The following is a 23,937-nucleotide window of genomic DNA, read 5'->3' on the forward strand; positions in this document are numbered from 1 at the left end:
TAAGATCCGTAAAATGGCTGATGGTATTAGCCAAGAAATTACCTTAATTTCTTAGTTTAGGTAACTGTATATTATGGTTATATAAGATTTTAACATTAGAGAAAGCTGGGTGAAGGGTGTATGTGAAGTAGCGAAAATGCATTTTCTTTAGTGTTTTAATATTAGGGAGAATATATTTTCTCATTTGTTTTAGTATAGCTGTATAAGCTGTGATTAATCTCTAGTCGTTGGAAAATGGTGCAGGCTCTGTTCAAAATATAGCTGAGCAGCCTGTTCCACTCTTAAACATAACAAACACCCTAATACCTTACAACATGTTTTCTCCTGTTCAAAATAGGTGATTGAGAGCTTGACAGGACTAACGCCATAATGATGCTCTAAGTAATCCCTAAACATTTTTTAATTGCATCAGCTGCTCTGGTGTGTGGAGCTATCTCAGCTCCTGTGGCCTTGGTCTCCCTTCTTTTTTCTTTGTTCTCTTGAGAAATGGCCTTCAGCCTGCAAACCGACAGGAAGGCTTTCTTTCTTGCTCCCTATCTCAGCCACAGTGGACTTGGCAAAACAGCCCCAGTAGCCAAGAGATTCTTGTGAGAGTTTTTCAGCCTGTTATAAATATACTGATTAGGGTCCAATTGCCTGACATGTTTATCTTTAGTTTGATAAAGTTTTTGCGGTTGTTTCGCGATGTATAAGACCATCTGTGGACTACGTGCTCAAACCATTAGGTAACCCTGATCTTCCCCATATACAACCCTCTCATCAACCCTTTAGGGCAGACAGAATTTGGGAGAAATTTAACCCCCTCTGTCTCTTGAATACCGGTATTCAATAAAACCTTCTTACTGCTTACCTCCTCCTGTCTCAATATTGGCTTTGTGGCAGGCGGCTCGAACTCGCAATTTGCAGTAACGTATGGAAGCTCGGGGTACTATTTTTGTGACTTTTTTTTTTATAAGTCTGAAGTAATTTCAAAATAAAAGGTTTTGTTTTTGTTTTGTTTTAGAAGCTTAGGATCTGAGTTGTTGGGCACTGCTTATGATGGCCTCCCACACTGAAGCTGTCATTTCTTTTCAATGCCATGGTTCCCTTTCCACTTCCCAGAAGCCCTTGCTGAGCCATCCAGAAGGTTCCTTAGGGCCCTCTAGATTCTCAGGCCACCTTCTGGGTCACAGATGCCATGTCCTGTAGTGGCTCAGGAGGAGCTCTCACCCTCCTTATAAAGTGGTGCCTTCAGGGCTGGGCAGAAGGGTGGGTGCCTGTGGTTGGGGCTTGCCTGAAGAGGCCTGGGCCTGGACCTCCTGTCACCTACACCGGCCCAGGCCCAGGCAAGGGAAGCTTAGAGGAAGGGAGGTGGGGTCCAAGAGAACTGGGGAGGTTTCCAAGAGCTGTGGGAGGTGCTGAGACCCCCGCTCTGGTCTGAACATCTGTCCAGGGACTTCCTCAGAAGCTGCTATTAGGCCTCAGCTTCCTGTTGCCATGGCAGAGGGCAGTGAACTCAGACAGGGGATGCCCAGGCCTCAGAGGAAATGAGAGCTTGCTGGGGCGGGGCGGGGGGGGGTGCGGCCTGAGCATGTCAAAGTCACGAAGACATAAAATCAGGCCCATGGATGAGTTCCAATGTACTTGACAGAGTGGCCAGCCCCTGAGAGAGACACGCAGATGTGTGAATTCCTCCATGGGCGTGCATGGTGAACTTGCGTACACACACAGTTCACACAGACACCCTACAGCCCTGCACCCTGGCACCTGCCTCAATGCCCAGGCAGGGACATGAGTCCCACCCTCCCAGCAGGCTTCACGGGGTCAGAGGGTGGCCAGAGCAGGGGCATTGTGGTCATGGCAGGCTTCAGGGAGGAGGAGGCTGAGTGGATAGAGAGAAGACGAAACAGGTGTGGTGTCTGCTCCAAGGTGCTACCCCTCACCATGTGCTGGCTGTATCAGTTGTTCCTCCATCACTGAACACCTACTGCTGCTACTACTATCCCTCCTAGGCCTAAAGCTGAGGACAGAGCTCATGGAGTCTCCCCTTGGGGGGTGCAGGTGGTTTCTTGGGGGCAATGAAAACCAGAAGTATGGGGCCCTGGCCAGGTGATGAGAGGGCAGAGGGGGTCTGGGGAATTCACGAGACAACAAGGCCTGATGCTGGAACCCAGTGAGGGAGCAGCAAGGAAGGAGCCTGGGAAGGAGCTCCCAAAGTTCCGTGACCCTGACATGTGGAGACTCCTCTGGAGTGACCAGGCTTTATTAGGTGCCTAAGGCAGTCCAGGACCAGGAGGGCTGGTCCTCATGATGGTTCAGGACCCAGGGACACTGTAGCTGCATGGAAGACCTGGCAGCTTGTCAGTGTCCCTTTCCCAGCCTGGTCTGTGCTTATGTGTGGCCCATGCAGCCCCTGCGTGTATATGTATCGGTCTAGAGTCAATCCGTCTGGTCTCCGTTTCTGCTGACCAAAACCCACCTCAAACCAGCTTGAGCTGAAAGAAGAAATGGCCATCTTACAAAACTGAAATGGCTGAATGGTCCAGGGGAACTCCAGGCAAGGAGGCCTCCAGCCCTCTGGATGCTGGCTCCTCTCAGTTGCCACGTTGATTCCGTCCTCTGCCAGCAGCCCTCGGTAGTCTCCCTACCTGCTTTCCCAAAGTTCTAAGAAAGTTTCCAGAACTGAGTCTCACTGGCTCAAGTCAGCCTGTTTTGGCCCACATGCCCATCCTTGACCCAATCACTGTGGCCAGGGACCCCCCCAGATTGCCACTCAGGAACCTGAGTGTGGAGAGGGTCAGCGCCTTAGGAAGGTAGGGGCTGGGCCTGTTTCCTAAAGATGGATGCTGAGCAGGCAAAAATGCAGTGTCTATTCCAGGATGAGAGGCCCAAGACAGTGATGGGTTCGGCCATCTTGAGTGTGCTGACTCTCCCTGCCAGGCCCTCAGAGTGGCCATGGGGCAGATGCCCTCAGCTATTGGCCATGGCCCAAGGGCCGGGTGGCCCTTGTACATGAAGCCCATGAAGTTGTGTGGCTGGCAAGCATCTGAGGATCTCTTGAAAGGAGCAAGAATCTTGGCTGGTTCCAGTGTGGGCTGGAGGTACGTGGAATCCATTCTCAGGGAACATGGGAGCTGGGCAGCGTTTCAGCAGGGGAGCGCAGGAGTCAGAGTTGTATGTTACAAAGTACACTTGGATGGGGGGGGCAGGGAAACGGAGGTAAGTGTGTATGTGGGAGAAAGGGCTGGCAGAGAGAGACTGTGACTTGTGCCCAGGTGAGAGATGACTATCGCAGGGAGGGATTCGGAAGGTGGCACTGGGGTTGGGGAGAAGTGAGTGCATTTGAGAGAGTAGGGCTTGGTAATAGGTGGGAAGTGGGGGTGGGGGTTCAGGTAGGAGTTGGTCTTGTTTCCTGGCATGGGACCCAGGATGAGGGGGTCAGAGAGGACCTGCTGAGGGTACAGAGTATGGGGGACATTGTGACAGTGTTCCTGAGGCAGCTGTACACACGCCAAGGTGGACAGGAGTGGGTTTCACCAGCTCAGAATAGGCATGGAAGTGGCAGGAACGACTGGGAGGAAGTAGACAGGCTGTCCCCAGCCAGCTGCTCTCCCCTGCCCCAGCTCCCTGTAGCCCTGGTTTCCGCCCTCAGCCTGGCCAGCCCCTCAGCTCTATCTGGCATGTCACACCCCCGTGTCCTCCCCCTGCCCTGAGAAGGGGGGGAGAGCTTGGAGGCCACTCCTCTGACCCAGCTGCTGAGCAGCGGCCTGAAGCTGATAAGACCTCTGTAGCTAGCTCTCCCACACGCCAGTCCAGCCCCAGCAGAGCTGCAGGCACCATGAAGGACGACATAGCTCTTCTGGCCACTGTCACTCTCCTGGGAGTCCTGCTGCAAGGTGGGCTGGCACCTGTCTGGGAGGCGGGTGGGTCTTAGGCTTCTGCGGGCCCTGTCAGAAGCCCTGGAGGGGTGTTTGTAGGCTGAACCCTGCAGGGTATCTGCATGGAAACCTTGGGCAGGGGACTGAGGCTGAGAGGAGTGGTGGCCTCACCAAGGGAGACCACCAACAGGATGGAAAAAGGTCTTGGCTCTGAGGGCCAGTTGAGGTAGGAATGCCAAGTACCTGGCTTGAGGTTGGGAAATGGTGGCCCTCAGCCAGCGTAAGGAACCCTGGAGGAGGGCAGGAGGTTTCAGTGCCAGGTGGGATAGCAAGGCTGTGTTGAGCTGTAGGACCTGGCAGGCAGGACGGGGGAGCGGGGTACGCCAGGATAAATGGTGGTCTGGTGGTCAGTACAGAAGTGGACAGCTAAGTCCCTCCCTCAAGGGGGAAGAACTGTACTAGCAGAGCCACCCCTAAGCACCCACAGTGCACCTGGGATAGGGTATGTCTATAGAGAACCTAGCACCAAAGGCACTAGGGTCACAAGACTTGCACAGAGATAATCAGGGACACGAAGTAATGGGGTGTAGGTGTAAGGTGGGGGTGGAGCCTAGGACCAAAAGAATGCCTAGGGCTAACCACCCTGTGCACTGACCCATATTGGAATGGAGGGTGGGAAAGCCCTAGGGTTCTGGGGTTAGGCCTGGAGAGGCCCAGCTGCAACCACCTGAAGGGGGGCAGTGTTTGTCAAATTTAGGCCAGGGTCCAGGATAGCTCAATGAGAAAACTGAGGCAGGAGCCCATGGCAGTTTGGAGGCACAGGGACCGACGCTTGAGTGACCCTGGCCTGAGGCAGGGTCTGTAGGCTCATCCTGGTGGGCTCAGTAGGTGGGGGACCAGGGACCGTTAGCCGCAGGGCATGTGCTCCCCTGCACCTCATGGGATGCAGCCAGCTCCTTCCTCAGGACCTGGTGGCACTTCGGGTCCTGGGGCCCCAAAGCTAAGGTTCATGCCTAGAGAGTCTCAACTGCTCTTTTGCCTGTGTTTTGCAAATCAAACAATTCAGGAGCAAAGTTCTGAGTGGTCCCTCCCGCAGGAAGGTGTCCCTATTGCCGCATCACGCATCCCCATTACACTCACAGGGCGGTACAGCCAGGAGAAGGGACGGTGCGGGCCAGATTGGAAAGACCTGGAGGAAGTTGCGGGGTGTCCGACCGCCAGACCTGACTCCCTCCCCCTCTGCTCCAGCCTACTTCTCCCTGCAGGTGATCTCAGCACGCAGGACCTTCCGCGTGTCACCGCCGCTCACCACCGGACCACCCGAGTTCGAGCGCATCTATCGAGCCCAGTGAGGCGCTGGCGAGGCGGGGAGGGGGCTGGGGAGGGCGCAGACCGGCCGCGAGAGCGCCCTGGGCGGACTGGGGCGGTGACCCAGCCTCGAGACGACCTCATCGTGCCCGCCCCCGCAGAGTGAACTGCAGCGAGTACTTCCCGCTGTTCCTCGCCGCGCTCTGGGTCGCCGGCGTCTTCTTTCACGAAGGTCAGGGCGCGGGGCAGGGTGCACGCACTGCACCGGAGGACCGAGCGAGTGCCAGAGGGCGTCCTCACGCCTCCCCGCCTGCACCTCTCCCAGGGGCGGCGGCCCTGTGCGGCCTGGTCTACCTGTTCGCGCGCCTCCGCTACTTCCAGGGCTACGCGCGCTCCGCGCAGCTCAGGTGAGAACTGGGGCGTGGCTCCCCGGAAGGGAATTGGGACTGGGGAAAGACAGCTCGTGGTGGCCGGGTCTCCCAGGGGATGGAAGCAACTGGTTGCGGACAGGGCCCTTTTGGTGACAGGTAGGCGGGGCCTTGGTGGGGGCGGCGGGCCTAAGTCTGTTGGAGATGGCGGGAGGGCTGGCGTGGGCTGCGGGCGGGCCACCGCCCCGTCCCCGTCCCCCCGCTGAGCACCGCCCACAGGCTGACCCCTCTCTACGCGAGCGCGCGCGTGCTGTGGCTGCTCTTGGCGCTGGCTGCGCTAGGCTTGCTCCGCCACTTCCTCCCGGCTGCGGTGCGCGCCGCGCTCCTCCGACTGCTGCGGACGCTGCTGCCTGGGGCCTGAAGACGCCGGATCGTCGGAGCTGGGGAAGAGCCGGAACCTCCCAGAGGACGGGGGACGGGGTGGGGCAGAGGCGCTCACCTCTTCATTCCTCTGTCTCTAATTAAAGTTCCCATGACCGAACCCCGGCTGCTCTCTTTGGGTCGGAGGAGGTCGCGCATAGCTGGCCGTGGAGCCTGGAGGGGCCCAGCCTGGGTTCAGAGCAGCTGGAGGGCTTCCCAGAGGCAGCGGTAGGGGCCAAAGAAGGAAAGGAGCCCAGACGAGCTCCGAGGAGGGGCGGGGCCTGGAGTGCCAACGGAAAGTCCCAATCCTCTTCTCACTACCTCCCTGCCTGAGATGTCTCTTCCCGCCGAGATTCACCCAGGGCTCCTCCCTGCCTTCAGCCCTCTACTCTTCCAGGCCTTCCCCTCCATTGACCCTCAGTCGCCCTATTCTTCGTCTCCCAGCTTTCATGACCAACACCAGAGCCTGGTCGGTGTCTCCACGGACCGAGGACAGGGACCTTTTTTTGTCACCACTCGGTCCCCTGCATCTAGAACAGTGTAAGATGTTCAGGGTATCCCTGCTGAGGTCCGCAGAGCAGTGGCGATGGAAACGACAAACACTCAATGTAGTCTTGATATGAGCTCTCAAGGAAAACATCTGGGTGCCTTGCGGACAGACACCAGGAAGAAGGTCCCTAAGAAAGTGACTTTTAGCTGAGCCAGCAAAACGGTAGGGATGAGCTTTTGAGGCAGGAGCAACAGTCTGTGCAAAAGCCCTGGCGTGGACGGAGACGGCTAATTTTAGGGAAAAAGACACTGACATGTGGCAGATACCAGGGAGGAGAGATGAGGACAGAGCTCAGACCCACAAATGGGAAGGGTTATGAAGGTCGGGGGATGCATTCGTTGCCCAGAGAAGGCCATGGCCTCCAGGCACTTGGGGCTAGATGCTGGGGAGCCTCCAAGACGACGCGAGATGCCAGCTCTGGGGTGTCCTCATGGATCGGGCAGGTTCCCAGGCCCTCCCCGGAAGATGGGGGTGCAGTCGTGCCAAGCTGCACTTGCGGGGCGGGAGCGCCAGAATGCACGCAGAGAGGCAAGTCCAGCTCCTACGCTTAGCGGAGAGTCGGGTCTGGCACCAGGTGAAGTGCTCTGGCGCCGGGCCTCCCCTACCAGTCCGCATGTTTAACCAAGGCACATGCCGGATGAAAGCAGAGGCGGCTGATAGCTCCGAGAATTCAGATTTGAGGCACACACTTCATTAACCCTTTATTACAAGTCACGCTCTTATAGAAGTATATGTGGACTTACGTGAAAAAATCAAATGTATCCAAGAATAAAAAACACAGCACATAAAGTAGTATATGCATTCCAGTGTTCGCGCCAGAGACAGCAGGCGCCCAGGAAAAAGTTCTTCTAAAATGGCCTGGTTCTAGCCGGCCAGGCCAGTGAGAACGTTCTGGGCGGCGCGGGCCGGCCCTCAGGCACAGTGGGGGGCCGCCTGCCTCCTCCGCGGCGGGGCGGCGGAGCAGCACCAGCTCCTGGGGCCTCCGGGCCCGCAGCGGACCCCAAGCTGCCCAGGCCCTGCGCCAGGCAGAACCCTTAGGGCTGAGGCAGCCGCACCTGGTCCTCCGGGGGCAGCAGCGATGACACCGCGGTCCCGTGGGCTTCAGGTACTCCCGCAACGCACCCTCAGTCGGCCTTTTTCAGGAAGATCTAGAAGAGTGGAGCTCAGGGTCAGCGGCGCTCCAAGCGCTGGCCTGTTCAGCTACTGTTCCCTGCACGCTGCCCGCCTCACCTCACTCAGAATGACCCACACTGGCGAATCTGTCTGGATGGAGAGGCGCAGTGCTTCCAGGGGGCCGAAGGCAGGGTCCACCTCGCCCTCAGCCACACCCTTGTGGAAAGAGCCTAGGGGAGGGCAGCGCTGAGCCTTGGTCCTGGAGACCCCAGCCCCCAGGGGGCTGGCTGCTCAGCACTGCCCGCCCCGACTCACCAATCTGGAGGTAGCCATCAGGGCTCCGAGGGTACCGGAGAGTGGCTGAGCGGCCCTCCTGCGGGGCCTCCTTGTCTGACTGGGGGTTCTGAGGACAAAAGTAAGGGGCTGGACCACCATGGCTGGGGGTGGGGGCAGGCCTTTGTGCACACCACCACCACCACACTTACATCAAAGGGCAGCACCTCTACAGATGTGTTGAAGAGCTTATCCTCTGGGTGCTCAATGTTCCCACTGCGGAAGAAGAACCTGCGCCAGACAGGCCTGTGAGCTGCTGCCGGGTTGGCGCCCTGCCCAAGTGCACTGGCCAGGCGCAGAAAAGGCCAAGCCTGGCCCAGAAGGGCAGTGGAATCCAGGGTACAGAGGGGGGCTGTGCACAGCCACCAATGCCTTACTCATAAGGACAATGGTGACTGGCATCATTAGTGTGTTCCTACGGACACTGCTACCCTTAGTCCTTACCAGGTAGCTAGTTATGTATAAGCCACACTTTTCAGATAAGGAAACTGAGGCACAGTGAGATTTCAGCAATTGCTGCAGGTCAGGAAAGGGCACCTGTAGGCCCAGAAATCTGTGGTGAGGCCTATACCCTGGGGCTGCTAGTTACCCGGACTCCTCCCCCAACATGGGTCCTGGCACTGACCGCTCCAGGCGCAGTGGTTGGAAGAAGCGGAAGCGGATGAAGTCCCCTGCAGTGGGTGTGAAGGCCCAGAAGAAATCCTCACGCAGGTAGGCCTTCTCCAGGGTGAAGTGCTGGTATGTCTTGAGGCTCGTGCTCACCTCCGCTGGTGGGTTGACGTGCTCCTTCCGCAGCGCCTGCTTCCCAAAGTCCTTGTCCTGCAGCCATGGAGGGGCAGTGGTGCTAGGGGGGCTGTGGCCTGGGGCTTGCCCCGCCGCCCCTCGCTGGCCCCATCCTGGGCTCTGCCTAGATCGCCTGTGGACCCAGAGAGCATGTGCCTCAGCACACCTTCAGTTTCTGGATCTTGCCCGCCAGGGAGGAGTGAGTGCCTACGTGCTGGAAGAGGGACGGCTTGAAGCGGATCCGAAGGTTGGCCTTCTGCCGATCACAGTGCTTCTGCAGACAGAAGGAGACACTCTGGGGTCAGCCCTGCCTGGCAGGACAGGGCCTCGCCTGGGGGGCAGCCAGAGGCCTCCTACAGCAGGGTCACACCCAGTCCATTGGAGACTTCCTGTCCCTCACCCTGCCCAGCCTCTGTGCAGCCCCAGCTCACCGCATCCTTCTCGGGGTTGCAGACCTTCACCCACAGAATATGGTCTAGGAGCCAGTCAATGGGCTTGTCCCGGTAGAACATGAGTATGAACTCTACAATCAGGCTCAGATCCAGTGACTTAAACATCTTTCCTGGGTGGGTGGGAAGGGAGAGGCTGAATGGGCAGCAGCTGCCCCACCCATTTCCTCTTAACCCCTGTGAGGGCCACTGGGGAAGGTCCCAAAGCAAACCCGAGGGGATTGTCTGCCAGCCTCAGGCAGGTGTGGGCCCAGGAGGCAGGTGTGGGCACAGGAGACAGATGGGGTGGTGAAGCCAGACATCCCCAATAGGGGGCAGGAACAGACGGGGGCGTGGGGCAGGCATTCCAGGTGGGGCTTGAATCTGGGCAATGGCTGGCAATCCTGCCACAGCATGGTCACGGGGGTGAGGAACAGGGCAGGGGCTGAGAGATGATGACAGAAGCAGAGAGGTAGGCTGGCTGGAGGGCTGTGGCCAGGTGCATGGGGGGCACACCAATGAAGCCGAGCTGGGAAAACTCCAGGATCATCCAGTCCTCCGAGGGCTGCTGGAGGGCGAAGTTTTTCATGGTGCTTAGGTAGTTGGGCTTGGCTACGATGTCATCCTCCAGCTGCACAGTCAGGACAGTAAAACAGGGCTTACCGCTGAGATCTGGCTGGGACTCAGGATGGGCATGGGGGCCGCTATGGCTCAACATCAAGGTCCAACCAACACCCAGTGGGACAGGAGGCAGAATAGGGCAGGAAGGGCCCCGTCGGCCCCTGACCCCCCCCGACCGCAGGTGGAGCAGGGTCTCAGTGCTGACCTGCACATAGTAGATGCCTTTGGACTGTGCATACATCATGAGGAAGCAGTAATCGAGGTTCTGTTTGGTCCTCCACCTGTGGGCCAGTGGCAGAGGTCTCAGGGGCTCAGACCCACAGGATCCCTTCATCTCCAGTAGGACTACCACCACCTGGGCTACCAAGTGCTGTAGGGAGGCCACTGAGTGGGAGGAACCCGGCCCCACCATGCAGGGGACGGAGAAACAGGGGCACTGCAGGGAAGTGCCCTGGACTGGGACCAACAGACTGGGTTTTTGTCACAGGTGGGCAGGTTGCTGGGACTAAAGGGGAAGGGCCAGTACCTGACTCTCTCTTTGGGGTCCCCAAAGGACTCGCGGAGGTGGGAGAAGTCAGGGTAGAAGTGGGGGGAAGGGGAGATGACCTCCAGGAGCCCGGAATGGATCTCTGTGGGGAACCTGGGGGACAGGAAGGCCCAGTGGGTGTGTGGCCTCCAGGGACTGAAGGAGGGCTGAGCCAGCTATATCTCTTCCTTCCTTGAGGCCCAACAGGCAGACTTCCCCCCGTCCACCAACCACACCCAGCCTATTGAGGCAATGGGCCTCCAGAGGAGGGGCTGGGCCATGTCTATAGGGCCACCTCTTTCACCCAATGGGAGAAGCCCCCTCCACCGCAGAGGGGAAGCACTATCTTATGGGGGAGGCAAGCACCCAGGCAAAGGGCCCTGCCTCCACCAACTTTGTCAGGCTGCAGTACTCACAAGGCCTTGATGTTCTCTGTCACCACCGCGGTGTACTGTGGGTCAGTCTGTGGGGAGACCGAGCACTTTAAGTCGAGCCTCCACCCCAAACAGCCTGGGAAGAAGGGGCTGGTGGGGAGGGCACAGGCTGCAGATGCTCACACATGGAGTGAGTCCCCATCCTGATGGTCTGAGTAGGAGAGCTGGGCTTGGGTTTCTGGGGGCCACAGGTGCCTCAGAAAAAGCCTCTGGGGACACACTGGGTGGTGGGGTGGGGAGGACTAGGTAGCTGGCACTTCCATGGGGAGGGGGCACAAGAATGTTTCTTTTTCATTTCCTATCTTGATTTGTGAATGAGCCTGACAGTCAAACTTCTGATAGATTTTCCCCCTGGAATATTGTTCTGGTTTTATTTCTCCTTTTTGTTATTTTGCGCAGTGTCTTTCTCTGAACATCCCCTCAACCCGTGTCCCAGCTCACTTGCCTCGGCGATCAGCACCACAATGACCGAGTCTTCCTTCTCCTGTGGGCTCAGCTCTGAGATGAGCGAGTGCAGTGTGTCTGTCAGGTAGGAGTGCACCTCGCGCCGCACACTCGGGATGCCCATCACCACCGACACTGCAGGGGCCGCAGGGGTGACACTGGGTATGGTGCCTGGGACTGCTGCATCACCTGCCTCTCGCCCCTCCCATGCCCCGCCCCTACCTCCGGTGCGACCCTGGCCCACACGCACTGCTGGCTGCAGGCTGCTCTCCTTGGCCAGCAGGTGTGGCAGGTGATGGAATATCGTGGGCAGGTGCAGCACATGCTTGTGTGAGACGTTCCACGGTTTCAGTCGCAGGTCCTCTGGGTGGGTTGAGAAGGGGCCAGTTAGATTAGCGCAGCATGGGACCAGCCCAGCTCTCTACTTCCGCGTCCTGCCCCGGTGCTCACCTGTTAGACGGCCCCAGGTGCGATTGCCTTCTCCATCACGCAGCACCTGCCTTTCTGACACGGCCCTCTTGATCTCATCCAGCACCAGGTTGAGCTCCTTGGAGCGCTTAAGACTTTCCTGCTCAGCCACGTGCAGCCGGTCTCGCAGTGCCAGGAACTCCCGCTGGTACACGTCCACAACGTCACCTGCAGGCAGTTCGCATGCCGTCACCAGGGGGCGGCCTAGACCCGATCTACCACTCCCTGAGTGTGCCAGTGCAATAGTGTATCTGCATGTTCTGGTGCTTGCTACATGTGAGCTATCAAGGGCTACTACATACGGGTCACTCTAAAGTCACATCGACACTCATGACACTCATGCTTGGCGGGGGAAAGCCCCTCCATCAGGGGCATTAGACCTCTTCCAGCCTCCCCCGCCCCCCGTCATCTTCTCCTTTGGGGAGCATCTGAAGTGAGAAAGCCCACAGGATCACTTAACAGCCAAGCTCCTGTGGGGAAAGCATGGGCAAAGCTTGGAAGGGCTTCGTATTGAATCCTCTTTGTCCAGTGTCTTGAAAAGCCCCTGCTTCTCCCAGCGCTTGCTCCTTCCAGGGGGTGGGGCACCCCAAGTCCCATTCAGGACACACAGACCTGGCCCTTCCTCAAGGGGCTCCACAGCCCTTCAACCTTCTCCTTTCTCCTCTCAGGACTTATACTTTGCTCTCCCCTCCATCATGGGCAAGGTCACAGGCAGCCCCAGCCCCATCTGGAGACAGATGCCCTCCCTGGACAACGACTCCCATCCTCCAAGTAGGACTGAACCTGGCACAGAGTCTGTGACAGTATGCACTAGGTACTCATCTGTTGCTCACCATGTGCTAGGAAAATGCTCTAGATTTTCATTCCGTCTCATAGCAGCCCAGGGGGTGTATACTGCAGTTACAGCCCCCATTTTTCAGATGAGCAAATGAAGGTCAGAAACGAGCTCAGAGGTTCACCCTTCAGCCAAAGATTAGACAGACTCATAAAAAAAAATAATAATAATACATGTAGCTAAAACGGCACAACAGCCCAGGGGCAAGGATAAGAAGGCAGGAGGGGACAGGAAACCTAGATGAATGGAAATGGGGAACCAAGGTCGAGAAGGGGAGAGTGTTCATACATTGCAGGGTTGGCAACCAATGTCACAAAATAATATGTGTATTTTTTAATGAGAAATTAATTTGCTCTGTAAACCTTCATCTAAAACACAATTAAAAAAAAAAAAGATTATTACACTTTAGCTAGGAACTATTGCTTGCCCAGGGCTATGAGGCTGAGACCTGCTCTTTCTTGGCAAAGAAGTGTGATAAGCAGGCATTAGAAAGGTTTTGAAGACGTCCTACCACCAAAGTCAGATTTTGCCTTCTAGATAATCAGAAAGATTGAAATAAATTTGAAAAAGAAACAAAAAAAAGAAATGAGCTCAGAAATGTCCATCGACAGAAAAATGAATAAACAAAATGTAGTATGTGCACACAATGGAGTATTACTCAGCCATAAAGAGAAATGAAGTCCCGATACAAGAAAACATTATGTTAAGTAAAATAAATCAGACACAAAAGAACGAATATCAATATCTAGAATAGGCAAATGTATAGGAACCAAAGTTTATTAAGGGGTTACTGGACGTGGGAGGGAGAGGAAAAGGGGGAGTCATTGTTTAGGGAGCACTGATAAGGGTGATGGTTGCACAATATAGTGAATGTAATTAGTGTCACTGAATTGTACAAGTACAAAATGTTGAAATGGCAAATGTGTTATATATATTTTTACCACAATAAAAAAAGATGAAACAAGCCCAGAGTTACCCAGTGAGTCAGTGACAGAGAGAAGATGTGAGCTCTGAATGCCCTGACGTCTGTGTCTCTGAAGACCCATGCAAAGCCTGGGCCACCTCGAAGGGTGTGCACGCCACCCCAGGGGGACCTATGTCAGAACTTCCAGCTGGGCCCCAGCTGGTGACAGCTGGGCCCAGGGTATTAGGGGGTGTAGGTGAACCAGGAGCAGCCAAGACCAAGACCTATCAATATTGCATAGGTGGGAGGAGAAGGCATCCTCCCCATACCCAGCGGACTGCCCAGCAGCAGAGAGGAGTCCCTAGGCTCTGCTGGTCTACAGGGACCAGCAAGCAAGAATGAGATAAACAACATCATGCCCGCTGGGTGTCAGCAGTTCCTGCTGGGCTCTGCTCTCAAAGGCTTTTCCAACCTAGCTTTTACCCCCTTTATATGCCATCACCCATGGCTCCTTTTCCTTGTCTAATGTCTACGACTTTGCACATGGGATTCCCTTTTCTCTTCTGGGCCTAGTGAAAACCTATGTAGTCTTCAAGACCTAGTTTCAAAGTCTCCGAGTCTAGGAGTTTTTTCAGAGCCCCTTTCTCACCCCCGGGGCAGCTCATCTGTTCCTTGATCCCAGCCCCCTGCCTGCCAGTAAGCCCTGGAAGGGTGCCACCCCAACAGGCCTATGCACCAAAGGTCATGACCAAGGCAAAGTCCAATCACCTCTGATACACCCCCTTCTGCAGCCAGGCAAGAGGCTAAGTGCTGAGCCCCAGGGGAGGGGGAAGGCTGGAGGAAGGGCATAGAGGGGCTTGGGGTTTGTGGGGTGGTGGTGGGGAAAGCTGGGGTAGGACTGGGGGAACCAAGTGGATCTTCCCAGAGCCACCATCTTTTGTACCCACCCAGCTCATCTCTCTTACCTCCCCTCTCCCCATCTGTCTAGCCAGAGCTAAAGTTTGAGGTCTACAGAGCTTGGGGCAACCCTGAGGGTGGAAGGTAGGGAGTCGGGCTGCGGATCTGTGAGGCTGTGTGCTGGGCTCAGGGTTGAGTTACCCTGGAAACCTGACCCCTTGACTTACAGGCCCAGTGCTGGGCGCACACCGTCAGGAAGGCAGCACTGAGATGCTGAGGCCCTTAGAGCCCTTCAGAAGGAGTTAAGAGCCCCCAGGACAAGGCTGCTAGCTCCCTCTTGCCTGCTACAGAGTCTCAGCTCATCTATCCTTAGAGGCCTATGGGCCCCAAGGCCTGAGTCCTTGCTGGGGCAACCCTTGGGCCATGGCCACACCCAAGGTAGTCCCCTGCAGTGGTGTCACTCTGAAGTGGGGGGAGGATGAAAGGGATTCAGCCACCTAGGTCTGGGCACAACCTGCTCCCTAGCCCTGGCCTCCCTTTCCCAGTCCCCCACTACCCTCCCCCCTAGGTCTTGAGCTTCCTGTGTACTAGGAGATGATGAACTCCATGGGTGCTGGGCCTGGCTCCTTCCCCATACCTACTCCACAATGACCGTTTTTGTCATTTCCCTGAACACCGCAGGCCGTCTCTCAATATTCTGCCCCTGCTCCTGCTCTGCCTACTGCCTGGAAGCCCCCCTCCCCAGACCCTCATCTCTGGCATCTCTAGTGGTGGGTCCATTCTATCCTTGCCTATCAAAGCCAGAAATAAACTCTGTCTGCCTCCCCATGGGCTGGGCTTTATGCCAGGCTCCACCAGCCATCCGGGCACCCCATAATCCTCATGGGATTGGGGGCTGGACTAAAGTGGTGAGTGGGCTAGGAAGGCAGCTCAAGTGATCGGTAGAGGCAAAGGGCTGGGCTGGGCGGAGGCTCCCAGGAGCTGGGGCTGCAGGAACCTTGGCTTCTCCTTCCATCCACACCTTCCTACCCCAGAGTGGCAGGGTGGGGGGTGGGGGGCTCTGATCTCCAGTGGAAGTGCCCCAGAGAAGGACCACAGCTGGGCCCCACTGTGGAAATGAGGTCTGTCCACTTTCTCACTCTGTCCCCTGAAGGCAGAGTTAGCAGAACACCCTAAGGTCCACCTGTGGGGCCAGAGGCCTGCGAACTACAATCTTCTGCCTGGTTCCCTCCTGGTTGAAGAAACAGATTCAAGAGCCAAGCAGGGGCACAACCCTTGCACCCTAGTACTTAGGGAGGGGAGACAGGCTCAGAGGGGCACAGGCAGATGCCAGCCCCAGCTGTTAACCTGCAGGCGGCAGGGAGCCATGGAAAAAGGCAGATGGTAGCCCCCTCTCCAGGCCCTGCACCCCCCAGGAGCCAAGGAGGGCATCTGTCCTTTCTGAAGTCCGTGGGGTGGAGGGGGGGTGCAGCATGAGCCTGGCCCAGATACTGCGGCGGGCTGTGTGGCTGCAGCTCAGGGCTGGTCCTTTGGAGAGTCTGCTGATTTCTCCATGGGGATGGGCCCTTAGCAGGTACTTGGATAAGGGGTACAGTTTGAGGACTGGCAAGGCTGTTTCAAAAACAAGCTAGATGTGAAATTGGGCCGCAAACCCTTGCCAAGGCCTAAGAGTCCTTTCTGGCCTTTGACCCTGGGGCGCCCTCCTGTCTCGTCTTTCTTCCCTGAGCTTCCAGGATGCCCCTGCTCCTGCTACCCCTTTCCTCTTGGTCTCCCTGCCCTGCAGATTCTGACTCCTCTGCCCTTCCCCTAAGTCCTGGTACCTGAGCCAGTCCTATCCTGAACCCCCCACCAGATGCAAACTGGAAGTCAGGATCCAATCTGGCCTTGGACTTGCTCAGCCTGGCATCACCCCGGCTGAACACAGAGCAAGCTGTCTAATGTAAGAATCACAAGAGTTCATGTCAGAGCCCTAATTTCTGGCTTCTCTTAAGGCCTCCAAAGATCTGGCCCATCTGGGCCCCCACAGAAAAAGTCACCCCCTCTCCATAACTCACAGGCTCCTGGGCTTCCACTCCCCAAAGACTATGAGCCCTGAGTCTGAGGCCCACCCTTTGTTGGTTGGTGGTGTTCTGATCCCCAGATCCTTGTAGTGCCAGCCTCCTGGACATTCCCTTCTCAGGCACAGCGGAACTTAGGAGAGTCATTGCAACCCCCCTAATCCACCGTTCCCCTGAGGATGGCTTCCTGCAGAGAGCCAGCCTTCCAGAGAGGGCTCCAGGAGGTCCCTGCTTCACAGCTCCTGCCATCAGATAGGCATGTGGCTGCTACAGGAAGCACACAGGAGCTGGCCTGGCTGAGGATAGGCTGCAAGAGCTCTTCACCCACCCACAATTAGACAAACAAGCCCCAGCCCTTCAGCTACGGCCTCATCTATGCCCCAGTGCCAGCCCCCCCATGCCAGTCTTCTGCTGTGGCTACTCTCCCAAGGTCCCCAAATGCCATCCCCCAAATGATATGCCCCACCCACAGAGCCTCTGGCCTAGCCATACCCTCCCCAGAGAGACACACTGCACCCACAGAGAACTTGCCCTCACCTATGCCCTCCCTGTCACAGGCCTAGGGGTCTCCCCTTGGATTCCCTGGGCTGGGACTCTGGCACTAGAGTCCCATGCCCAGCCCAGGCCTCTGCAGCAGGCCTGGGTGGGCTGGGCTGGGCTGGCAGGAGCTTGGTGGGAAGTTGGGGCTTGGAGGGTCAGGAAGGCCCCAGCTCCCCCTCCCCCCACAAGCCCTCCTCCTCCAGCCTTATCTAATGTGGGGTTGGGGACCGGGAAGCAGAAGGTGGGAGGGAGAGAGGCAGAGGGTTAGGTGGCCCCACCCAGATCTTGCTGAGGCCTCCTGCAGGAAGGCCAGGAGGCAGGAAGGAAGCAGGTTTCCCAATGTCTCCTGTGCTTCAGGCAGAGGGGACAAGGGCCTGTGAATGCTTCCTCAGCACTCCACCAACACCAAGCAACTACAGTCAGTGCTGGGGCCTGCCCCACTCCCAGTGTGTTGGCCAGGTTGAGAGGGCCAGCCTCACCAAACTCCAGGTGAGGAGGTGGCCCAGTCAGACCATACAAACTAAGTTAACGGACAGCAGAGCTGGGCTGGCTGCTCAGAAAGCCCTCCACTCACTCCCTAGGCCAGCAGCCACAGGAAGGCTTCCCTGTACCCAGGTCCCTGGGAAGAGTCCTGGGGGCAGTCAACAGAGCCTGCCCTGTGGAGAGACCCAGGGAGCAGGTATCCAGGAGCAGCACCGGCAGTGGGCTGAGGCAGAAGGTGGCCCTGCATCTTTGGCTGCCTCTTTACACCTGTCTCAGAACACTGTATCTGTCCCCTGTCCAGGTCCCTGGCACCCTGGGGACCACGCGAATACAGCCACCTCTGTGACCTTGTGTCTCTGCCTCTCTGAGAACTCCGAGGGTCCTCAACCTGAGAGTACGAACGACCACGCTAGCATCAGTAGAACTGTCCCCACAGAGGACCCGTGGGCCCGCAGACAGCTCGGCCGGAGCAGCCCAGCCCCGACCCAAGAAGAATTTCGTTATTCCAACAGCAAACAAGTGGGGGCGAGGATGGGAGGGGCGTCCTCCCGCACCGCCCAGGCGGGGAAGGGGCGCCTGCGTCGGCTTCCGGCCGCCTCCTGCGGCCACTGGCTGGACCCCGCTCGGGCCGCCGGCGCCCAGGTGCGCGCAAGGGTGGGACCGGGCGAGGGGCCAGGCCCGGGGATGGCGGGGGATGGGGAGCTCACCTTTCTGGCCGCTGAGCGCCGCGTACCAGGAGAGCGAGAGGAAGGCGCACAGGCAGAAGAGCAGCAGCGTCAGGAAGGTGCCATTGCGGAGCCTCATCTCCTCGGGTGCGCGGCGGACGCCGGCGGGGCCGAGGCCGCATGGCCCGGGAAACCGGGGCCGGGGCGCGGGGACCGGGCGGCGGCCCCGGCCCCGGGGCGGGAGGGGCTGGGGGCTCGGGGACCGGGGCCGGGCGGGGATACAGTCGGTCCCGGATAGGCACCGGGCCGGGGGGGCCGCGCCGACTGCTCTTCTAGGGCGCGGGGCGCGGGCTACCTCGTTCGGCAGCTGGGCCCCGCCGGGCTGGGCTGGATTGGGCGGCGAAAGCCGCGGCCCGGCCTGGATCCGGGGCCGCCGCGGAGTCGGCAGTGAAGGGCGGGGTGGCCTGCATTTAAAGGGGCCGCATCACCCGCTGCCGCCGCCTCCGCCGCAGCGATCACCACGAGGGGGCGGGTGGAGCGGACCGCGCCGGGGATCCCGCCTGCCTGGCTGGGGACGGCAGCACCCACGTAGGCGCGTGCATCCCGGGCAACGGGCCGCCCTGGGCTCCGGCCTCAGGTAAGACGAGGCTAGGGCTGTCGCGAGGGGAGTCTGCTGGGGTGGAGCGTAGGCGCGCGGGGGAAGCGGCGCGCCAGGACCTCCCAGACCCTACTCAGTAATAGCTCAATAATAAAGCCCCCACACCCAAACCCCGACCCTACTCTCGTTTTCCCCGGGACCTTGAGTAGTTCTAGGCGATGGGAGAGGGACAGTATGGCTGGAGATGGCGTTGCCTCCACCGCCGCCCACGGGCACTTCCCGTTTCAGGATCTTTTCTCTAGTTTGCGGGTGAAGGCTGCTGGGGATGGCACTCCTGATCTGTAAAATAGGGACTTTGGGCCATTTTCAGGAATAAAGAGCTGAAGTACATGGGCGTGGAGTACAGTGACCAGCCCCAAACGGGCTCACTTCTTCTGGGCCAGGCGCAGCGTGGGCGGGAGATAGGCCAAGGGAAGCTTTGAGGAGCAGCCAGGGCCACAGCCCCTGATGGTCTAGCAGCCACCTGTCCTTTATTGCAGGGTGCTAACACCTTTATTCCTGAACTAATTGCAGGCTTTCCCAGTCCTCTGGAATAAAGGGGTTTGTCCGTCTCAGGCTCTGGGCGGACATTTGGGAGCGCCCTTGCCCGCTTACCTGGTGGCTTCTCAGTACCATTCCTTATAAGAGTTCTGCTTCCCAGAGTTGGCTGGTGATACCTGGAGGGTCCCGGGAAGCCAGTGGGGTCTGGAGCAGGGGAGGTAGGGGCAGTAGCTGGGACCTCGTGTTACATGAGAGTACCCCTGGGTAAGAAAAGGACTCGGGTTCTCCTGCAGGCCAGATGACGTCTCTGTCACAGCAATAATGGCTTTCTCTACTTGTTAATGAACTTTTTGAACAAGATTCTGCCTAGCTTGAAGCCTTTGGGAGGAAAGGGTCTTGTTTTGTCTTCCTGTGTTTTCATAAGGATCTTCTATTTGTGGCAAGGGATAATAGTTTCTCATTTGTGCTATGTGTATATGTATATATATATATATAAATACTTAAGTTTAAAAGTGAGCTGATTTAAGGAAAATTATTAAACCAGCAATAGCACAGGTTTTCCAGTGGATCTGCCAAACTCATGGAGATGGTCTGCAGTGAGTTCCCTCTCACCCCTACACTGTGGAATGTGAGGGAGGTCCAGGAGGACGTGGGCTTCTACCTAGATGACTGGGGAGTGCAGGGCCTTGGTCAGAGGTGGGATTGTCCAGGGCTGGGGATGGTGGGGGTAGTGGTGACTTTTGGAAGTGTGAGGTCTGGAGTGATGGGGAGAGTGTGAGAGGGCTGGAGGGGGGGGTGGGCTGGAAGTGGCCATGGACTAGAAACCAATGGCCGAGGTTCTCAGTTGGAAGGGTGGGCAGCCATAGGGATCCACGGAATGGAGATTGAGGGCAGTCTTTCTAGACCACCCCCACCAGGTTTCACCAGGCCTCCTACTGACTGCCTCCACTGGAGTCTCAGGAGTTGTCCTCTGACCCTGTTAGGGGCACACACCCATTACTTTGCTAAGAATGGGTCAGCACCATGACTGGCTGTCCTGCCAGGATTGTACACTGAGACAGAGAAGGAACATCCCAAAAGAAAGTTCGGGTGCTACCACCTGAAGAGGGGTGAATATGGGGTGGTCATGGAAAGAGAACGGAAGCCTGAGGGGTGAGACTACCCCAGGATCTGCAGTAGTGAGATGGCAGCAAGGGAAGGCCCAGTGTTATTCGTACATTAGTTCCTGCATGGATTCATTCATTCCATACCTGCTGCCGCCTAGAGCCTCCCTGGGCCTAGGCCCTGATGTTCCAGTGGTGGGAGGCCTGTAGCCTGACCCTCACTGTAGCCTCTCCACCCTGAATTTTTCTCTTGAATATGGGGGCAGTGGCTGCCTGGCTCCCTTCCCATTTTCCATTGCACTCTGTAGCCTTGCAGTAATTAATTCATCAGGGCCTGCCTGCAACAACCCAGACTCCCTCTGGGACACTTCCAGGCAAGTGAGCTCTGTCTGTCACCCTGGCACTGGGGTGGGGCACCTCCTCACCCAAGGATTCAGCTTCTGTGGCTGAAGACATGACTCCATGTCTTCAGAACGGGACAGCGGAGCCAAATGAGCACAGAAGAGTCTTGCTTTCTCTTTGAACCACAGGCCATGGGCCTTTCCTTCTTTGTTCTTGCTTCCCACTCAGTCAAAATGCCCTTTTCTGTTGGGATTGCTTGCCAATCCTTAGCGCACTTTGCCTTCTTGGAGATCTACTGGAACAGCTCCATTCCTTTCCACAGGCTTCTTAACCTGTGGTTCAGGGACCCAGAATCCAGGAGTTTCGTGAACTGAGATGAGAAAAAAATCAAGTGAAATTAGCAGTACCTGTGACTGTCATCCACACAAAACAGATGTTTTCATGTTGCGGTCCAGTTGCTGCAGACACTTTAAAATAGCATTTATACTCACCGTTACTGAGACAGGGAAGAGATCGGGCTGGCTGGATTAAATAAAGGCTACATTTCAAGGCCCTGTGTGCTTGACCAGCTATAATTAAATAGTCTCTGAAAATAAACCTAAGTGCAGACCACCATATAACTTTTGCTGCTGGCACCCGAAAACTACTTGTGATTAACAAACCAGGTGCTTAGACAAGATAATGGGCTACATTTCAAAGCCTTGTGTGCTTGACCAGCTATAAATTACTGATAATCCTCCTCAGTTGTTTTTCAAGGCCTCACCAGGTGTAGAACGTGCACAGTAAAGATCAGCGTGGACTATGACCTTCCACAAACATGAAGAGGGACCCTTCACCAGGGATTGAACCAAGATCCAGAGGCAGCAAGTATGCATAACACCCCAGAATAAGTCCTGTTCGACATCCTGGCAGCCTTTATGACAGACTCTGTCTTGGTTCCAGCAGCCTCTGTGAGAAAGTCCATCTTGAATTCAAACTGTGCACGCATTTGAGTTTCATAATCCCTCCCCTTCTGGAAATCTCCACCCATCTAATGAATAAAGATAATGCCCCTTTCCCACCTAAAAACTTAAAAGCTTTGGGGAATCCTTTGTTCAGTGAGAGACTGGAGGCTAGCGTAGGTGGAAACCCCTCTCCCTCTCTCCCTCGAGAGCCTTTTACTCTGTCCCTAATAAACCTTTCTTCGCATGGAACCTCTGAGCATCTCCTGGTCGTTTTTGGTCAGAAGAAGGTAAGAACCTAAACAGGGCTTAGTCCCGAGCTCGGAAGCCCTGGCCTGTAACAGAATTTGGCAACCGCAGCAGGACTGATTTGTTTTTCCTCAGACCTGGGTCTGGGGGCAGAAAAGGAGACCTACTAAACCCTGACGGATGGACAAGCAGCTGCCACGATCTGTCCTGTGTCCCTCCCTCTGGTGAGTAGATCCCCGTGCCTGCTTCTCTCATCCGGGTTTCCATAAGAACAAAGGATATTTCTCTCTGTCTTGACCTGTTGTTTTTCCTGAGCCTGAGAGTCCTGACCCAACATTTTATGGTGAGGGGCTTAGCCCTAAGATCTGGTAAACCATGTAAATCAGGCATGCTTAATAGATACTCTTCCCAGATTGAGTTGAAAAGCTGCCTGCCCGGACCGGCGCAGTCCGGGGAGTCTCATGAGTGGAGAGATTACCTGGCATCTGTGGTGAGGGGGAATCACCCCCAAGACCCGTTAGACCTGGTGTAGTCTGTGGTGAGGGGGGGTCACCCGAAAATCCATTCGACCTGATACAGTCTACAGACCTGATAATGGACTCTCATCTTTCTCTATCTCACTTTCCTCTCCATTTCATTTTCCTTTTTTTTTTTTTTTTTTAAGTGCAGGCTGGTGGATGATAGCCCCGGCGTTTTGCACAATTAGTACGTTTCTACCAGTTCAGTCCCATTATTGCATTGTGATCGCAAAGAGGGACTCTTGGTGACTCTAGATTTTGGGCAGATACATGGGCGTTATTTTTGTGTGTCTGGATGTTGTCTCTGGTTTGTGCACCCTGGTTCTGGGGAGCGGATGTAGACATCTGTTTAGACTGGGAGGTTGAACACCCCCATCTGGTACTGGGGATAGGCGGTATGGTATCTAAAGGATTGAAGTGGAGATTCAGATATTCCTAGTAATGTTTTGAGCCTCATTAAAATCATCCTAGTTCCCCCTTTCCCTTTCTGGCTTGTCTGGTTCAAGTGCTCTCTGTTTGTGTTTTCGTTTTATGTGTGACCGGGGCTGTCTGAGAGGTTGAGACTGCAAGGTTATCTCTGTCACCTCTGTGCCTTATTTGCCATTTATGTGTGATGCATAGAAATTAATTAGTGAAAAGAAATTCAGGTTGAATTAGAATATACTTACAGAGACTTCTCAGAACTTATTGATTGGGCTAAAAAAAGAGATGTACAGGGAGAGCAGACTTTCAGTCTAGACAGAGATTTGAATCACAATACAGAGAACACTCTGGGCAGAGTGTTAAGATTTTAAAAAAAGGTTCTCTCCCAGAGCTGAGAAAACTCTTGGCTACAGCACGAGAGACAAATTCCTATAGACTAAGAGAAAAAGTTGGTGGTATCAACTACCCATAAAAATGAAAAGCTAGGTTCTTGAGAACATTTAATTGGAAAGAAAAAAAATCCGAAGAACATACCAGGAGATTCACCCCTAGGGTACATTCTTAAACACTGACAATTCTTTTTCTTTGTAATCAATTAAAAAAAAAAAAGAAAGCGTCAGAAAAAGAGGAAAGTATATAGGGTTAAAAATGTCTCAGCTAGTGAGGCTGGCCTGCCAAGTTTACTCTAACTGAGATAAGGAAAAAGATTTACAGACCACAATGGCAGGCAGCCTTTCTAACTGCTGCCTTGTGGGCTAAAGACCATCCCCCAAGAGAACAAAGAAAAAGAGGGGGACCAAGGCCACAGGAGCAGAGAAAGCCCTGCACCCCTTTAAAAAGAGACCAGTGCAGCTGGTGTAAAAAATAAACTAAAAAAATAAAGTGATAATAATAATTTTGTCTTAAAGTAAAAGTAACTGTTTCAGAACAGTAAAAGGGAAAGAAATTAGTTATCTTTTGCCTTTTAAAAGTGTCTGAGTAAAGTTTAATGGTTTAATTTATGAGATTTTTAAGAGCTTTAATGTTAACTCGCATATAAAACAAAGAATTAGGCTTCTCGCTGTTAAAATAACAAAATTTTCTTTGATATACTGAGTTAAAGAGTTAATCTCTTTGTAATCTTCTTCAGAGGCAAACGTTCAGTCTCATTAGAATAAGATTCCAGAGTCAAAAACCAAGCCACGTGGCT

At 55.6% G+C, this 23,937-nt stretch overlaps 2 protein-coding genes across 5 annotated transcripts; one reads left to right on the forward strand and one right to left on the reverse strand.

Moving 5' to 3' along the window:
* The first annotated feature begins 1,556 nt into the window (after positions 1-1,556).
* Positions 1,557-7,192, forward strand: LTC4S (leukotriene C4 synthase). Of its 2 annotated transcripts, XM_003404930.4 has the most exons (5): positions 1,557-3,875; positions 5,106-5,205; positions 5,327-5,397; positions 5,491-5,572; positions 5,813-7,192. In XM_003404930.4, exons 1-5 carry the CDS (start codon positions 3,818-3,820, stop codon positions 5,952-5,954), a joined length of 453 nt encoding a protein of 150 aa, XP_003404978.1. In that variant the 5' UTR covers positions 1,557-3,817; the 3' UTR covers positions 5,955-7,192. The 2 variants fall into 2 exon arrangements, with proteins under 2 accessions (XP_003404978.1, XP_064135353.1); XM_064279283.1 differs by lacking the exons at positions 5,327-5,397; positions 5,813-7,192 and having other exon boundaries at positions 5,123-5,205; positions 5,491-5,806.
* MGAT4B (alpha-1,3-mannosyl-glycoprotein 4-beta-N-acetylglucosaminyltransferase B) lies at positions 7,192-18,246 on the reverse strand. Of its 3 annotated transcripts, none has more exons than XM_064279274.1 (15): positions 18,077-18,246; positions 11,636-11,821; positions 11,408-11,548; positions 11,187-11,320; positions 10,724-10,770; positions 10,308-10,421; positions 9,987-10,062; positions 9,677-9,791; positions 9,164-9,294; positions 8,944-9,006; positions 8,575-8,768; positions 8,102-8,180; positions 7,932-8,019; positions 7,734-7,846; positions 7,192-7,651 (listed from the first exon to the last, which is right to left on the reverse strand). In XM_064279274.1, the coding sequence occupies exons 1-15, from the start codon at positions 18,171-18,173 to the stop codon at positions 7,628-7,630; spliced, it is 1,602 nt and encodes a 533-aa protein (XP_064135344.1). In that variant the 5' UTR covers positions 18,174-18,246; the 3' UTR covers positions 7,192-7,627. The 3 variants fall into 3 exon arrangements, with proteins under 3 accessions (XP_064135344.1, XP_064135343.1, XP_064135345.1); XM_064279273.1 differs by having other exon boundaries at positions 8,899-9,006; positions 18,077-18,245; XM_064279275.1 differs by lacking the exon at positions 10,308-10,421 and having other exon boundaries at positions 8,899-9,006.
* Between the last annotated feature and the right edge of the window lie 5,691 nt (positions 18,247-23,937).

This window comes from Loxodonta africana, chromosome 2 (assembly GCF_030014295.1).
Source record: "Loxodonta africana isolate mLoxAfr1 chromosome 2, mLoxAfr1.hap2, whole genome shotgun sequence".
Lineage (NCBI taxonomy): Eukaryota > Metazoa > Chordata > Mammalia > Proboscidea > Elephantidae > Loxodonta > Loxodonta africana.